The sequence below is a fragment of the Oikopleura dioica genome, chromosome 1, assembly GCF_907165135.1.
Source record: "Oikopleura dioica chromosome 1, OKI2018_I68_1.0, whole genome shotgun sequence".
Taxonomy (NCBI): domain Eukaryota; kingdom Metazoa; phylum Chordata; class Appendicularia; order Copelata; family Oikopleuridae; genus Oikopleura; species Oikopleura dioica.
Genome location: NC_137291.1, coordinates 8331778 through 8348835, shown reverse-complemented (window position 1 = coordinate 8348835; position 17058 = coordinate 8331778). Strand labels below are relative to the sequence as shown.

The following is a 17058-nucleotide window of genomic DNA, read 5'->3' as shown; positions in this document are numbered from 1 at the left end:
GTTTACCATTTTTGAATTTAGATAATGGTTGTTTTGGACGAGAAAGCACGCGTAGAGCTGCAGAGATATATTCGGCTATTCTGTTCTAGATCGTTGCAAGTTATTATACAGTCAAGAAGGCAAGATTCGCCAGAAGGAGTGTTTCGAAAAAGCAACCCCGATCCACCGGCTCAAGATTGGTTCAATTTGAATATCAACACCCATACTGTCTTGGCTAAAGATGTTCACAAGGAATGTAAATTTCATTTATCAAGGTAGCAGAAATTTCTATCTGAAATAATATCCTCTTTATAGTGGGCTTCCTTACGAAGAGCCACTGTGCTGCCAACTCAGTATCATCCAAGGCGATATTGCTCAAGTTGTCGAAGTTTGGGAACTCAGAGTTGAAACGCAAAAATCAATCGAGAGCAAATATTCTGAAGTTTACGAGCGACAGTGTCTTCTCCTCAAATCACTAATTTCATTGACCAGGGTGCTCCCCGCTTACTCTGCTTGCCGAGATTGGAGCGAGAACAAGTTTGACATCAAGTACGAGATCTTCAAGAAAGATCCGGATATGCATCTCCTCGGCGAGTCCCGTGGAAGCCTACTCGTCGGTCACGTGGCTACTCCTCTTGGCGAACTTTCAGTTACATGTACCTATCGGCGAATGCTTGGATTTGGTCGTCCGAGTAACACAGTTCAACCGACGATGGCTTCGAGGCCTGTTTCAGTTGCCAGGCCAATTGGAAAAACCCCAACTAGATATGTCCAAGAAGGAATTATCAACAGAAGGCATCGTCCAGAATCTGTGTTAGTTTCAGTTTTCGTTTTATCAATTATGGAATAAATTGTAGGTCATCTATGGCGGCATCAGAATACGGCTCTTCTGCTCCACCACCAGGCGGCTACTACTCTTCTTCACCCGGCTCTTATTCAAACAGCAACACTTCTTTCACACGTCGCGAAGTTTCATCCCCTCGTTTTCCTATCACTGAATCTACTTCCCGAATAAGCAGAACGCAGTCCAACTCATCCCTATCTTCATGTAAGCTGTCAATTAGCCATTCTTGCGGCTTTAATAACACATGAATAGGTCCACAGTCTCCTCCTGGAATTTGGGATGGCGATGCTAGCTCGCCGGCGAGACGGATAAAAGTAGCACCTGTTCCAAAACATCCTGATCCTATTGACATGCAGATTCCTATTCGTGGGGCCTTCGTAAGCGCAGAACCAGGTAGAAATGATCTGAAATCACGGAGGATAGCTCTCAATTTTTATTCCAGAGAGCGTTCCAGATAGTGCACCAAACTATTTCGACCCTCGTCACCGCTCAACATCCCCACTGTACTCTTCAAAGTCTCAAAGGATGGTGAACAATTATATCGAATAAAAGTCAAAAATATTGATTATCCAAGTCGATAGGATTTTGTTCACCTTGCGCAAGTAATCCAAGTCTCGGCCAAATTAATATGGATATTGACGATGGTCCCTCGCTTGATATTGAGCTGTCCAATGATGAAGATGTTTTTGTCCCAGCGGTGAGAATTTATGAATTTGAGATAAAGAATTGACGCTGATTCAAGGCTGGTGCATTCGTCAGTAAAGAGTTGCGAAGATCAGAGACGGCGTCGATTCTTTACGAGAGTCTTCGAAAGCCGAAAGAGCTGAGCCACTTGGAAAATAGAGAAGAAGATATTGATGGAATTGTTAGTTACAAATATAGACCTGTTTCTGACCTTTCATTGTAGCAAGAGATTTGCGAAGCCATCGAGGATTACGATGAGAACGAATTCGACGACTATATTGCTGGCCTTGGCTGATCCAATTCAAAATTCATTACCCTCTCTCTTTCAAAAAATGTACTTTTTCCTCCAATTCCTACTTTCTGTTTGATAGTTCCTAACCCTGTGCTTTTTCATATTGCGCAAAAATAACATGTTCAATCATCTCACCGAAAAACTTATTTAGATGGTTGTTATATGGACGGAAATATAGTGTTCAGGGCTGTTACCAGGGATGACTTGGTAAGATCGCCGAAAAACTGAACGAATAAACATTGTTTTAAGAGCACTCTGAGAGTTCTATGCGAAGAGCTCTTCCCCATCTCCTATCCTGACGCCTGGTACAATTATGTAACTGGCGGGGCAACAATTTCTGTTGGCGGTTTCATCGGCCACAAAATTGTTGCACTTGCCATTGGGGAAGTTCGTACTCGTGCTCAAGTTCAACCTGAAGATCATGGCCTTTTGCCGGGCAGTTATTACGATAACGATGAATTTCGTCTTGGTTATATCCTCTCACTTGGCGGTAAATGTATTCTGCATCGATTGTTATTAAAGCTTTCCTCAGTGAGTCAACAATACAGATGCCAAGGATTAGCTTCCAAACTTCTTGCTCAACAATTACAATTTTTCAAAGAGTTCAATTGTTCCTGCGTCTACCTCCACGTCCTATCGTCAAATACTGCTGCCAGAAAGTTTTACGAAAAGGAAATGGTTTTACGTCAATTGATCTTTCGGTTTGAAAATTGAAATGAAACCTTCAAAAGCGAGATTTCGTACTTCATCTTGAAATGCCCTATTACTACTCTATCAATGGAGTACCAGCCACTGGAATCTGTTACGTTCTGTTCTTCAATCACTCATTCTGGCCTGCCTTTGAATTTTGTGTCAACCTTTTTAATTCAGGAAAAGTTTGAGATTAGCTTACAAAACCTTAAATTGTTATCGAAGAATCTAGCATTAAAACTTGATCGAGAGCACTCTATACCTCCGTAAACGTCTTCCGACGGTTGACTAAATGGAACCGACAATGCTGCATGAACGCAAAAGGCCGTCTCAGTCAAACAAGCATTGTTTAGTTCTATTGCATATTTATATATTGTACCATTGTGAATAAACTCATTTCAATAATATTCTAACAAAATGACGTTGGTGAGTCGATTTCAAAGCTCATCTTTCCACGCTCCATCTTTGTAATGCAAGGCGATAGCTTCATCCTGTGTTGTTGCAAGCACAAAATCTAAAGGTCCCGTTTATAGTTTCACAAAAACAATATTTACCAGAGGATAGATTTTCTTTCGAATAAAACTGAATCAAATGTGCAAGAATTTCATCGTCAGTCATGCCTTCAGACGGCCAAAATTTCTTTGGAAAGAGCGGATCATCAGTCTTGCTACCGCGGATTCGCTCGTTGACAGCGTTGTGGAGGTTGTTAAGGTACAGAACTCCGTCTAATATCAACAGTTGTGTTTTTATTAGAAAATATTATCAACCTTTGTTTTTCTTAATTTGATCCTGGAAATTCTCTGTCGCTTCTAAAAAGTGCTCCCTGCAACTTGAGCAAGTGAAGAAAAGTCGAATGTATTCACGCATTGTCTTTAAAATTTCCAGAACTTCTCCCTCGTCATTTGATTGATAAGCTTGAACAGTGAGAAAATGCCACAACTGCCATTTCGCGCAAGGAAAGCCTCTGTATATTGGCTTCGAACCTGCGCAACCGACATATCGTTCCTTCGCTGGAAGGTATGCTCCCACGGAACCGTCTGCTCGTCTGATGAAATGTTTGTACATTTGCTGGTCGAGCTTTCCTTTGAACTGGTTGATGTCATCTTCGAATCTTGTCAAGAATGCTTTGATCAAAGGCCGTGCAGGGTAGTACTAAATTGTTTTTCTTCTCGTAAATTATTCCGAGTACCTTGTTTAGATAATTTAAAAAGCTCTTCAGTGTTGTGGATTCATCCTCGTTGAAAGTTTCGACAGCAAACATTTCCCTTTTGAGCATTTGAAAAAGTGCAGACTCAAAATCTTGATGATATAGTTTCGTGTGGTCAACGACATCTGTATTAACCGCATTCTGAGGCTTGAGTCGCTTTTCAGCCTCTATTTCATTGTCCAAAAGAACATACTCAGGCGCTTCGATATCATAACTTCGAAGTTTCTTGCGAATAAACGCTCGTTTAGCAAATCCAGGATAACGAATGATCTCAGCGATTTCTCCGTTCTTCCAAATCATGCAAAAGGGTTCATCATCAGCTGCTGTTCCATAAATCTTCTTGATGAATTCTTTTGTCGACGCCTCTTTCAAATTTAGCCGGCGAAATTGAATGTTCTTGTATCCTGCGTGATCGAGTAAAATAGTTCTAAAATGTAAACAACTTTATCATCTACTTCTTTCTACCTCATCGTCAGATCCTTTTTCTCCTCAAAGAAGACTGCGACAATCTCGTTTTCGTTGGCGTTTCTAATGACTTCTTCCATCGTTTCTACTTTGATCGGCTTTGTCGGAAGTTTACTCTGGTCCATCTTCGGAGAAATAAACTCGATCGCCATCTTTCGCACGTCAGCCACACTGGTTCCAGTCCATACAAAACCATCTTTTGAATGACTTGTAGCTTGATCGAGCTTCCTCTCCAGCCCTGGGTAATCCTTTTCCCTGTCCTCGTTTATGGGCGAATGAGGCGGAAAAAGTCGAAAGCTCGGAAACGAACGAATTTTAAATGGTTTCCGAAAGCAAATTTCTTGCGAAATGTCTCCTCCATCAGCCCCTTCTCCAGAGCAATCTATTGCTGCGATTCTTACGATTGGAGACCACTGCTTTATATCTTCAAAGGGATATCGAGAGTGACTGTAAGGGTTACTTTTTCATTTAGATTTATTATCCCGTGCCGAAAGCCAGTTTCTTGTATGTTTCAGAAAAAGATGCACAGTGCTCACACCATCTTGTATAAAATAAAACCAACCAGGCCGTATCAGATTCATAAATTTGGTCAAAATTCGTCGTATCAAGAATCACAATTCCGTCAGCCCATGAGAAGTGGTAACCAATCGGTATTTTCGGTCTTAATTCTGGTCCGTAAACAGGCCGTACATCCTCTGATAGAATAGCTGGAAGGATAAAATTCCAAAATTTCATCGCTCTCTTTTGAGGAAAATCTCAAGAGCGCGGCGAAAAGCAACACTTGAATAGGTTCCGGATTTAAGCCACGTATCCAATCGGTTGACGTAGAAACTCGTGTAAAATTAATTGATTGATATTTTATTAGAAAAACATACAGGTATAATACGAATGGCATGTATAAAGAAATAAAAACGCAAAATATGTTTACAGTATTTAGTTTACTTCATAAAGTTTGCAAGGAAGCCAAGACTCTGAGCATGCCCATCGTTCTCGTCGTGCTTCACATTCGTGTCGCCGATGATACTCATCATGTAGTGCTCACAGATGCCTTCGAGTCTCTCTGGGGATAATTCAAGATGGCTGTATTTTCCGGTTTTCAGACCAAGAAAAATATCTTAATTCAGTTATCTTCTGAGAGTTAATTCGAAAACTCACTATTCATGCATCTGGTGTACGCGTTGTTCAAATCATACAGTCGAACAGCTGTAGTTGAAGCAGCAAAAAATAACGATAATATCTTCATTTTTCTTTCTGCAATTATACTTTGATATAAAATATCATTTTTCTTCCTCCTTTATATACGACGAAGCTTAAATAATTTATAAGCCCACACGACAGGGAAGAAATTTGCTTACCGTCTTCGGAATGTTTTGTGGTTTCAAGTTCGTGGCAAGATTCACTTGAAGCAAGCAATTGACCTGAATGATATGGACAGGGATAAAATTCTTTGTAAGGCTGTGACTTAAGTTAATTTGGTTTTATGTTTGCATTTTTGTAGGCGAAGGGAAAATATTAACTCCAACACGCCAAGCCTCTCTTCACGCGTTTCTCATCCAACTTAAACGTCGTTCTGTTGAGGATTAAGAGAAAATGGCTGTTAATATTCCTGGATATACGTTTCAGAGATATTTAGGAAAAGGTGCCTTTGGGGCTGCGCTCTTGGTACAGAGAAATCTTGGTAAAAATCGAATAACCTTGAGATTTGACAAATATTTTTTTAGATGGAGGCTTTTTTGCCGCGAAACAGATTGCTTTTGCCCAACCTTCAGATGAAGAAGATGCTAGAAAAGAAGCGAACATTCTCAAAGACCTTGATTGCAATTTCATCGTTAGATACACTGATTTCAGCATAACACCAAAGTTAGATTGAAGCGTTGAACTTGATTATTTATTTATTTTTTTTCTAGCATTTGCTGCTATATTGTGATGGAGTTCTGCGACGGTGGCGATTTACAAGGGAAAATAGACCTTCATAAAAAGACAAAGAAGCCAATTGATGAGTCCTTAGTCGTAATTTGGATGGCTCAAGTAGGGCTTGCTCTACGCTATTGTCACAATCGAAATCTCCTCCACCGTGATCTCAAACCTCAGAATATATTTCTCATGAAAGATGGCATTTCATGCAAGCTTGGAGACTTTGGCGTCGCAAAATCTGTGGCTTCTACACGAGCATTAACCCAAACCATCGTTGGAACCCCGCTTAATTTCTGTCCGGAACTTTGCAAATCGCAGCCCTACACGAGGAGTGCCGACATTTGGGCTTTCGGATGTGCTCTTTATGAAGCAAGATTCCTTGATCATCCTATGGTTCCCCTTGATGGGACGCCTTTAAATATGATAACACTCCAGATTAATGTAAGACAATCAGGTTGAATACTTTTTCTTAACACAAATAGATTCTCAGCGGACAATATCCCCGGAAATCATGTGACATTGGGAAAATCGTTGATAGATGCTTACAACAGGATCCTAGCCGTAGAGCAGACATCACTGATATTCTCAATCATCCTAAATTCGCTCCAGTGACAAGAGATCTTGAGAATGGAATTCAGCCTGTCAACATCAGGCGAGCAGACTCTACTCCGGTCAACCCTAAGCAAGAAGCGATTCTCAGCGAATTGTCTAAGTTTCTTCAGAACAAAAAGTACCACAAATCTGAGAGCGACAGAATTGATCAGATGATCGAACAGGTCAAGTATCGAACGAGAGAACTTGAAGGAACTGTTCTGATAATTAATAACAAAAGTAGTTTTTTACAATGAAATATGTTTTTGAACAGTTAAAAGCGGAACGGGACCTGTGTCAAAGGGTTTTCACGGAAGCTCAGCGCGAAATGGATGTTTTTAGGCAAGCTCTTCTTGAACTTCAAAATCAAACCAGCAATAAAATGCCCATGGGAATGGTTCAAAATGAATGAAAATATTAGACGTAATTATTTCTTTCAAAAAAAAAAACAAAATAAACCATGAAAAGGCTTCGACCAAAAATACCCCCCAATTTCGCCATATCTCGCATCTCTCAGCCATGCTGATCAACGAACATTCCTTGACTTCAGTCAGCGCCGAAATAAAATTCGACAGGTTCTTGAGCTGAAGCAGAGGACAGAACAAGAACTTGCCTTCTACAACAACAGAGGAAAGATGCTGAAAGAAAGTGACGACAAAATCAAGATGCTTATTGAAGAGCTCGGAAGAGAATCCAACGATCGCGAGATGGTGAACAAATTGATGGAGCAATTGCACAGTGACCAGATGGAGGAAATTATGGAGACAGTTCGCAACCTGCCCGTCCAAACTGTTAGGAACCCGAGCTATTCTAGTGGCACTTTTCAGCGAACATACCAGCCTCCAGCTCCTCAACAAGTTACGAACACAGTACAGCGCTTTCCATATCAGTACTTTGCTCTTCCGATTCATGCCCAGGTAAATCATGTTGGAATTATTTGAAAATAATTTTAAAAATAGGGAGCAGGTTCAAAAATCATCGGAACAAGATATGTTGTCTTCAAAAATTCCGAAATTCATGCTCAGCTCGGTAAGAAGGGTAAAACGAAAACAAAGTAATGAGCTTTTAGATGTTATAAATGGAGGAAACACTAGAAGAGGTCGCAAAGGAGATCAAGATGTAGAGAAATTTTTGACGAAGCAGTCAATTCAGAGTATCCAAAGCCAAGCTACTGGAAAACATGACGGAACGGATGCAAAACCTGAAATAGTAAATTTTCTTTCAATTAGACATATAATTATCCGGAAAAAGGGATTCGTGAAATTTCCCAAGTTGACTTCGACAATGCGTGGCAAAAGCATGGTGGCAAAGTTCGTGTGCGAAATGACGGACAGCCTCGCAGCCCATCAAGCTCCTAAAAATGTAGAAAAAAATCCTGACATTGTTTTTAATAAAACTATTGCAATCCAAAATAATCAATGTGCGCTTCATAATTCCCTGATCGAATGAAATAAATACACCGTTATCGGATTAACTAGGAGCTGACACCTGATGTTCTGAATTCGAGCGGCACAAGGAGCCGCAGAATTTGTTCAATAAAGCCCTCAAAATGAAGATAAAACTCTTGTCGTTGTTCTGAATATCGAAAGTGAAGGGCCTCTCAGAGATGGATTACTCGCCACGTAAAAAGACAAATTACCCTGTCAACTCCCGGATAAATCCCTTTTTTTCGAATATTTTTGTAAAGTTCAGTTTCCAGCTCACTGAAGCGAACTTTTATTATTCCAGATAAGCGTCTGGATTCTGCGCATGGCTCGTGTTTCTTTCTACCTGCTTAAAAATAGAGCTTGTTTTGGGGTAAATGCATAATCCAAAGTACTTTATTCGCAAGAAGTTGCCTAAGGAGGTGCCAAACGATTTCCAAGTAAGTTTTTTTATGATGAAAATTTGCAAATTTAACGACTCTTATACTGATATATATAATATATTCGAAAATATCAATTTCAAAGTCCCAAATTTAAAAATATAGCGAATAAGAATTTCAGTTTTTAGGATTAAAAGTTTAAATTAAACTTAATTTAAACTGTTTAATTGTAAATTAATTCATTATTGATCGTAGTTGTATTCTTCTGATGGAAAGCAGATTCCTTGTAGATCCGCTTCGTTTTTATTGAACTTCTTTAAAATGCATGAAGAAGCACCTAGGATGGCCAGTTGCACCAGATAACGAGTTACGTAAGAGCGGCGCCGCTGGTGTTGACTCCACCGCCGCGCGAAACTTGAAAGACATCGGCCACATAATTTTCACGCAGGCGCTGTTTTCTACTTAGAGTATTAAACCGGCACTTACGGGCTAAGTACCGTCGAGAGAGATACTGAACGAAATAGAGAAGAGTATCACACAAATAATTTCGGGTAAGTTGAACTCATGAAATTACCGGCTAAGACTATTTTCACAATAAGCGCGCCGGGGCAGAAAATTATCGTAAAAGTTTGTTTCCTTCAGAATAAGTCGATTTCTGTAGAGCTATCATACCTTTATTTATCTAAAATAATTCTTAAAAAATGATGAAATGTAGAACCTTTGTAACGTTATTTAATCAACATCAAGATTTATTAATAAAAAAGAAAATATACTTTTATAAATAATATCAAGTGTAACCTTTAGACTAACCCAGATCATGTGAGGTCGTTTAAGATCAATTATTTTTATAAAAATATCATCGAAAAATGAGCTCTAAAATAGTGTTGATGGAAGATATCCAGCACAACATTCCATTTTTACTAGCCATAGAATGTGCGCTGCTAGATTCTTGTTCTCTCATCACGTGAGTGTTGTTCAGACCCGTGCGTGTTTGAGGGAGAGTTACGATCTGTGTGATGCGTTCTAGTTGCACACTGCTCTAGGCTTTCGATGTTCATTTCGATGTTCAAGTGGATGTTATGTAATAAAAACATGGCTGTAACCTAGTTTTTACGGTTGTGGATTAGTTTTCATTGAGCACAGTAGATAGTGGAAGCGATAAGATCATCAGATATCAGCAAAGTACTTGCCTAGCCCAAGAAAAACGGACAGTAAAGATTGTTTCGTGATAAAAGAACAAGTCGATAAAAACAAGACTCTGCCCCGCGGGAACATTCCGCGCGATCCAAGAAAGGTTCTGAGGAATTTCACTCTCTTGTTCAGCATAAATGGTTTACGGGTAACCTTTTAAAATTTAATCCAACCGCGATTCTCTCTCTTCAATTTGATGCAATGCGCGGGTAAAAAGGGCAGTGGCATTTCTGACCAGCGCTTGTGGGAAACATTGCGCTTGGGAGGTTTTGTATAAGAAGCGACAGTGAAATTGGATTAGGGATTCATTTGGAGCTAGAAAAGTTACTGTTTCTTTCGCAGACTGTGTGGGAAGAAAAGTTCGCCTTTTACAGTGTGTAAAGTTTACAGCGATCTAGTTTTTTTACAGATGCTTTTGTCCGAATTATTCTTATGAGATTCTCATGAGCGGTGTTAAAGTTTCGCTCATAAAAACTCGGAGCATAAAAGAAAGCGTGTCAAGCCAGATTCCTCAGTATTATTTCAAAGCTGAAAAATTAACAAGAAGGGCCATCCTTCTGAAGTTCTGATAATCAGAACTTCTGATTGACAGGATTTTTAACTGATAGTTAAGAGAATAACGCCGACTACCGTGCCGCATGACGGAAACTATCCGCGAAAATTTCTTTGACAGGAACAGTTCAGCAAGAATTTTTAAACAAAGAAAGTGAAACAATAATTACCGGACTTAATTATATTTTTCAATGAGCACTATTTTCGCATATGAAATGAAGATGGTTTTCACATATTAATTCACTAATTTTCGTTGAACTGTTACAGTAATCTAAAAGGAAGATCACCCGGAATCGCTGGATGGGCGAAGCAAAAAGCCACAGAAGCATGTAGGATGCGGCCTTGACTTTTCAGACAGCGCTCACGCCTCGGGCAGGGTTATTTCCTGCGGGCGTCTTCCTTGATATCAAGGATGAGAAACACATCTTATTGGCCCGTTCTCGAAAAAGGGAGCCAATTAGAATAAACGGAGAAAGACGGGATATAACGCCTTTTGTTTCAAGATGATTTTAAGCTTGCAATTTGTAATTTAATAACATGAAAATGCTAAAACTAAGAGATTCGGAGCCCGAGCGATATAGAGACCTTGAATACAGGTATTCTTCTTGATAAATTTTTAATTCAAAAGAAAGGCAATTAATTCCAACCGACGAGTCTTCCCGAAAAAAGTCTCGATCGCAAAAAAGTCTGAACACATTGAAATCGTTCTTTCCGATCACAAACTGGATTGGCGACTATTCGAAGGATAAAGCTGTCGGAGATGTTACAGCTGGTCTCACCGTTGCACTTACTGTCATTCCTCAATCCTTAGCGTACGCGAATTTAGCCGGATTGCCTGTTCAATATGGATTGTATGCTAGTTTCATTGGTTGTTTTATTTATTGCGTGATGGGAACTTCGAAGGATATCACCCTGGGACCCACTGCTATTATGTCGCTTATTGTTGGGTGAGTGCTTATTTTAGTCCCTTTCATTAATCCTCTAGGTCTTATGGAGCCGTTGAGTGGTACGATGATCCTGTAAATACAACCGATCCTCGTGCAGCCATCCTTTTGACAGTAAGATGAATCGTTGATAAAAGGGATGTCAAAACGATTTAGTTCTTTTCCGGCTTCATTGTTCTGGCGATGGGTATATTCAAGCTCGGCTTCTTGGTTAACTACGTCTCCCATGCTGTAATTTGCGGCTTCACCTGCGCCGCATCCATCATTATCGCTTTCTCCCAAATGAAAAAGCTATTAGGACTCAAGAATATTCGACGGCACTTTTATGAGGCTATTATTGATGTTCCAAGGAAGGGTTCAAAAGCATTCTGATTTTACTCTACAAATTAAGAGTTACTTTTAACAACCTATCAAAAGAAACTTGAAGCATACAAAATGGCAAGATCTCGTCATTGGCCTCGCGTGCATGGTCGTCCTCAAGACCCTTGAACTGACGAAGCGAAAATACACCAATCCGGTCGAATCTGATTCCAAGACAAAGGCAGCTTTGCGAAAAGGGCTTTGGTTTTTGTGCACGGCGCGTAATGCCGTCATCATTGGCATTGCACTTGGCATTGGTGCCGGACTTGATCCGAACGTCACGCACAAGCCATTTACGCTCACTGGAGAGCTCGTGCCCGGGTTGCCTAAACCAATGATGCCGGAATTTTCAGGCGATTATTGGGTCCCCGAAGATGTCAAAATTGCTCTTGAAACGGTCCCCGAAACTGCTCATCATCGAAGAAAGCGAGAAGAGGCAACAAACGATCCCGCAGCAATCGATTCGCGCACTGGCAATGAAACCCATGAAGAAGAGGAATACCAAAGATGTGGTCCAGATGTAGAAGGAAAGTGGATTATTTGAGTCTTTTATAAATTCATTTTCTGAATCTTTTTATTGATCCTAAAATAGGTTGCGTTTTAATGCACGTTCCTGCATCAATGATGATTGGAAAACTCATATCTGGCATCTTCATTGTCGCCATCATGGGCTACGTCGAATCGATCGCCATTGCCAAGGCTTTTGCTCGGAAAAATAATTACAAAGTCGACCCTGGACAAGAACTCTACGCGATCGGAGTCGCGTCAGTCATTGCTAGTTTCTTCCATAGCTATCCGATAACAGGAAAGAGTCAAACGATCTCCAAACACGATGTGTTCTCGTAAACTGATCTTGACTTTTTAACAGGTTCCTTTTCACGAACTGCTGTCAACGCTGCTTCGGGTGTTCAAACACCAGCTGGTGGAATCATAACCGGCGTTGTTGTTCTCATTGCGACCCAATACCTCACTCCAATTTTCAAATACGTTCCCTCAGCCGCTCTTGCCTCGGTCATTATGTTATCCGCAATCAGTATGTTCGACACCGACGGAATCAAGCACGCGTACCACGTGAATAAAATGGATCTTATTCCTCTCTTTGTCACCTTTGGTGTTTGTTTCTACGAGATCGCCATCGGAATCGCGGCTGGCTTGATGGTTTCTATTGCTATCGTCTTGTACCCTCATGCTAGGCCTAAGTTGGAAAAAGACAATGTTGATGGTGGAAAAGGTTGCATCATCAAATTAGACAGAGGCTTCGATTTTCCTGGCGCTGAGTATTTGGAAGATACGCTCATCGCTGCGGCTACTTATGGTTAGTGAGACATCATTTCATATTTAGAAACTTTTTGTTCAGGCGGATACAAATGGATTGTTTGCGACCTTTCAAAGATCTCCCATTTGGATCTCGGTGCCGTAGATGCCCTGCACACAGCGGCGCAACAATGCAAGAGGAAGAATGTCTGCCTCCGAATCGTACTACCTCAAGAAGATCTCCACAAAAAACTTATCGCTGGCGGCGTTGATCGGGAAACGATGTCGCTCACTTTGGGAAGTGCCTTGGTTCAAGTTGGAAAACAAACGGTATGCTGAGATTTTGAATTGTGTTGAACTGTGTGTCTTTTATGTATCCATAGCACATTCATAAAACAAAGTATCAAAATTTTATTTTATGCATGTGTATGTGACTTCATATTATTCATGGGTTTTAAATGTTTCTAAAGGGGACGATGGCCAATGATACGAGACGACGATCTCGAACATCTGAATCTGAAGGGTAAAGTCAACAAAAAAAGCATCAGGTTCTGGATTTTCCAGCCTCTTTGCTTGAAAATTTTCATGGTCGACTAATTTTTACCAAAAATTTTTGAATAAGTTTTTGGATAAACTCATCGCGGTGTCTGTTTTCCTACTATAGAAATTTATCAACTGACACTTTTCTTCAGAAAGGCAGTCCCGAGCAACACAAACGAACAGTCAAAAGTCTAGATCAAGATTCTTCACAGAAGACGACTGATTTATCGGTCAGTGACGAGCGAGATCTCCGGCCACGCAAGAATCTCTTCGTGGAAGGCCCTATCCTTGGCGAAGCCACTGTTTAGCGTTATTTTATGATTAACCACTTCTACCACTCTCTTTTTCTGACTTTAAACTGTATTTATCTCGCAGTCCATTTCAAGAATCTCACTGATATACAAGCAATTTTCTGATGTGTTACTAATACAAACAAAAGGTTCACTTATTAAAAAATAAGCTCGGTTTATTCAATTTTTGTCAGGAATTTTTTTTTTCTCAGGACTTGTTACAGTAAACATATCTTCTTGATCGTCATTCATAACTCGGAATTACGGTATTTTCGTAAAGAGAGGCGTTATTATTCGAAGAAAACAGTTGCTTCCTGAATTTGTCGGCCACTTGTTTATCAGTTAGGGCGAGCTCGTCGATTATGGTCGTGATTTTAATTTCATCTCCCTGCATTTGGGCACCACGAGCGTTGAACAAAATGTATTCTTGAGCGACAATGTTCTTCAACTCAAATGTTGCACTAAGTTGTTGTCGTCGGCCAACAAAACCCATTATTCGTTCTGTGTCGATGATGCTGAGGTTTTGGAGGAAGTGAGATTGATTTTGTTCAAAGTCTATTTTTTGGTACTCTTGCGATTTTTTTATAAATATATTTATATGTATCTTCTATCGATCTACCCATCAATGAAACCATTTCCTAAGTTCATAACTGTTTCATCTTCAACTGTCGTAAGTCTTTGGATATTCTGATCAATGAAATCTTTTTCTCGGTTAAATTCGCTGCAAAAATATTCCATAAATCTTTGCTCCTCTTATTTCAGTTCAGAAAAGCTTAGTTTTTTGGTAGACAAGATCTTTTGAACTGTTCCTTTAAGTTTTTGTAAATGCTGACGAAGTTCTTCAGTCAATTTATCGATTCTGCTGCCTTCAGATTGATGAAAAATTTTTGTTTCTAAGAATTTTTTGAGTTTATCTGATATTTCCTCTTCTTTTGGGTTCCTTTTCTTTTCAAGCCGATTCATAATTTCTGTCGGAGCGAGTCCATCTTCAAGTCGCCGTGTTACTTGATTAAAAACTGTGTTTTCTAAGACTTGATCAATTTTGGGTCGCTTTGCTGGATTCATTCTCAGGCATTCGTCGACTAATTTTCCAAAATCGCAGCTTTTCTTCGCGTATTTTACCCCCATAATCTGAATGCTCAACTTATTATTTCTATTTTCGAAAAAAACTTACATCGTCAATGACTTTGTTATTGGATTTTCCTTCTTTTGAAAAGGGGTGTTCCAAGAATTTGCACTCAAAGAGAGTGCAACCAAAGCCCCACACGTCGGTGGTATCGGAATAAGGCTGCCCGAGCATGCATTCTGGAGGTTTAATGCATGTATCTTCGAACTCAGTGTTTGCAACTGGATTGCTTGCGGTGAGAATTTTAGCGATTCCGAATCCGCCAAGCTTTGGTTAAGGATCAATCAGAGTCTTGATTGATCTTTGAAGAACCCCTCTAGACCAGAAGTTTAATTATGTACACACATTCAAATATTGACCCTTGGCTTGCAAGTAATGCCGTCCGCCATGAGAAAAATGTTCTTAGGCATGACATCTCGATGTAAAATTCGTTTGTTGTCAACTGTTTTATGGCAGCGTTTCAGTGCCATGGCCACTTGAGCCATCCAAATTGAGACCAACTTTTCATCGAAGGGTTTGTCGAGTTTTTGTTGGGATTCAATCCTTCTTTTCAAGCTCCCTCCGTCACAGTATTCCATGATGACGTGCGCTTTCCTAATAATTTATCAAGCATTGAAAACTAAAGGGAGTCTTGCCATTGATCTTTCGGTATATAATCCGAGTACTTGACCACAAAATCAGATCTCAAAGATCTTAAGGCTTCAATTTTTTTGTAAGCATTCTGGAGATCTTGAGCATTGGACCAAGGAACCGATTTTGCTATGTATTTTGACTTGTCTAATGAAAATGGTTTTTTATTTAATTTTCTTTTTAAAAAGTACCTTTCGATACGAGTAGAGTCGGGCCGTAGCCTGCTCCTTTTCCTAGATATTTTTCTATTTGAAAGTCAGGAACTTTTAATCCATTCAATCGTTCATCGTATTCGTTCTCATCTTCTGATTCTTCTGATTCTGCTTGTGCTGCCCGTTTTCGATCGTCTCCTTCCAAAATACCAATAGGCAAGCACCCATCTTCCAATTTTTGAGATACACCTTTGAAGAGCGGTTTTTTAAGAATTTCCCTCATTTTTGGCCGCTCAGCTTGATCACTGAAACAGCCTTCGATTATTTCTCCAACATAGGGATTCGACCATGCTTTTGAATAGGTTTTCGACATGACCTAAGAAATAATCTAAAAGATTTTCCGTCAAGACAAACTTACATTGTTCTCGATGGTGTTCAAGCTCTCATTACCATTTGGGGAAAATGGATGACTCAGAAACAAGCTTTCATACATTGTGCATCCAAAAGCCCAAATATCTGCATCGTAAGAGTATTCTTTCCCTTTGTACAGTTCCGGTGAAAAATTTTTTCTTGTTCCTGTCTGCGTATCAGCCTTCTGATTAGTGTAGTCAAGTTCTCTCGCAATACCAAAGTCGCCTAGCTTTTATCAAGATCATAAAATTGATTATTCTGCTGCAGAATTTCTGAGGAGCATGATTAAGATTTGCATAATTTTTCTTTGGCACCCTCACAAAGAAATTGAGAAGAATTTGCTTAATGTCTCTTATGGATTTATTGGCCTTATTGAATAAGGCGGAGATATTTATTTATTGGGAATAAAGAGATATGGCATGAAAATGGTGTTATTTCAGAGTTATTGCAAAGAGATTGTCTTCTTGTCGTCTATCCCGATCTTGCCTTTGTCATACTTTTCCTTCCACTCTTCGTATTCTTCCTCGATCTTATCTGGGTCAGATAAGTCAGCGACAAAGCCAAGTACATATTTTTGCAGGGCTTCTTCGTTTCTGAAAACGCCCGGTAATTCTATTTGAAAATCTTGGGCGCTTTTCTGAAAAAGAAAATATTTTTGATTGGAAGTTATTGTGGGTAAATTTACCTTCGGAGCATCTTCTGGTAGTACTCTAAATGTGCCGTCACCGATCCGACCATTTGACATGCTCGTTCCGTAATGAGCCGAATTTTTACTGAAAAAAACTATCAGTGGTACGATTCAGATGAAGCTTACCTTTGAATGACTCCGTAGGAAAGAACGGAAATTGAAAAGATCAAAGATAGACAAACGCTTACGAATTTGATCACCTCCAGCCGCAGTTTCTGAAATAGAGTTTTGTAGTTCTTATTAATATTTTTAATGATTCTTCAGCTTTAGTAAACGTAACTTTTCGAACCTTGAGAATTTCTTTCGATTGAAGAGTTCTTGACTCGGGCATGATCTTTATTTTAGTTCTTATTTTTGAAATCTCAAAAAGTCGTTTGTGTTGAGAAAAGATTCGATGTTTTCTTTGAATGTTTTACGCTTGAAGGGATTCCTCCTGGTGTCGCCCTTTTT

General features: G+C 39.8%; 6 protein-coding genes and 2 long non-coding RNA genes across 9 annotated transcripts; 5 read left to right on the top strand and 3 right to left on the bottom strand.

Annotated features, from left to right (window-relative positions):
- Positions 1-22: 22 nt before the first annotated feature.
- On the top strand, positions 23-1925 carry LOC145711364 (uncharacterized). The gene is made up of 7 exons (XM_081789079.1): positions 23-254; positions 295-792; positions 837-1027; positions 1076-1216; positions 1266-1520; positions 1566-1688; positions 1731-1925. Exons 1-5 carry the CDS (start codon positions 25-27, stop codon positions 1370-1372), a joined length of 1167 nt encoding a protein of 388 aa, XP_081645205.1. The 5' UTR covers positions 23-24; the 3' UTR covers positions 1373-1520; positions 1566-1688; positions 1731-1925.
- A 26-nt stretch (positions 1926-1951) lies between these two features.
- LOC145711362 (N-alpha-acetyltransferase 60-like) lies at positions 1952-2897 on the top strand. Its single transcript, XM_081789077.1, has 4 exons — positions 1952-2006; positions 2049-2289; positions 2332-2471; positions 2531-2897. The coding sequence occupies exons 1-4, from the start codon at positions 1962-1964 to the stop codon at positions 2678-2680; spliced, it is 576 nt and encodes a 191-aa protein (XP_081645203.1). The 5' UTR covers positions 1952-1961; the 3' UTR covers positions 2681-2897.
- On the bottom strand, positions 2795-4896 carry LOC145711942 (sulfhydryl oxidase 1-like). The gene is made up of 6 exons (XM_081789631.1): positions 4650-4896; positions 4162-4585; positions 3679-4123; positions 3257-3641; positions 3044-3214; positions 2795-3003 (listed from the first exon to the last, which is right to left on the bottom strand). Exons 1-6 carry the CDS (start codon positions 4894-4896, stop codon positions 2927-2929), a joined length of 1749 nt encoding a protein of 582 aa, XP_081645757.1. The 3' UTR covers positions 2795-2926.
- Positions 4897-5692: 796 nt separating this feature from the next.
- On the top strand, positions 5693-7078 carry LOC145711941 (serine/threonine-protein kinase Nek1-like). The gene is made up of 5 exons (XM_081789630.1): positions 5693-5839; positions 5883-6021; positions 6069-6516; positions 6558-6906; positions 6948-7078. Exons 1-5 carry the CDS (start codon positions 5752-5754, stop codon positions 7076-7078), a joined length of 1155 nt encoding a protein of 384 aa, XP_081645756.1. The 5' UTR covers positions 5693-5751.
- Positions 7079-7083: 5 nt separating this feature from the next.
- Positions 7084-8145, top strand: LOC145708228 (uncharacterized). 2 transcript variants are annotated; one of them, XM_081785894.1, is made up of 4 exons: positions 7084-7457; positions 7494-7583; positions 7626-7695; positions 7736-8145. In XM_081785894.1, the coding sequence occupies exons 1-4, from the start codon at positions 7302-7304 to the stop codon at positions 8113-8115; spliced, it is 696 nt and encodes a 231-aa protein (XP_081642020.1). In that variant the 5' UTR covers positions 7084-7301; the 3' UTR covers positions 8116-8145. The 2 variants fall into 2 exon arrangements, with proteins under 2 accessions (XP_081642020.1, XP_081642011.1); XM_081785885.1 differs by having other exon boundaries at positions 7093-7583.
- Positions 8146-10513: 2368 nt separating this feature from the next.
- Positions 10514-13749, top strand: LOC145711939 (sodium-independent sulfate anion transporter-like). Its single transcript, XM_081789629.1, has 9 exons — positions 10514-10809; positions 10846-11160; positions 11199-11271; positions 11314-11497; positions 11565-12047; positions 12110-12328; positions 12386-12832; positions 12875-13101; positions 13464-13749. Exons 1-9 carry the CDS (start codon positions 10751-10753, stop codon positions 13617-13619), a joined length of 2163 nt encoding a protein of 720 aa, XP_081645755.1. The 5' UTR covers positions 10514-10750; the 3' UTR covers positions 13620-13749.
- Positions 13750-14240: 491 nt separating this feature from the next.
- On the bottom strand, positions 14241-15035 carry LOC145695236 (uncharacterized). The gene is made up of 3 exons (XR_014133669.1): positions 14776-15035; positions 14406-14732; positions 14241-14348 (listed from the first exon to the last, which is right to left on the bottom strand). It is a non-coding gene; the product is annotated as an uncharacterized LOC145695236 (long non-coding RNA).
- A 1357-nt stretch (positions 15036-16392) lies between these two features.
- LOC145711418 (uncharacterized) lies at positions 16393-16959 on the bottom strand. Its single transcript, XR_014135186.1, has 3 exons — positions 16735-16959; positions 16606-16693; positions 16393-16557 (listed from the first exon to the last, which is right to left on the bottom strand). It is a non-coding gene; the product is annotated as an uncharacterized LOC145711418 (long non-coding RNA).
- Between the last annotated feature and the right edge of the window lie 99 nt (positions 16960-17058).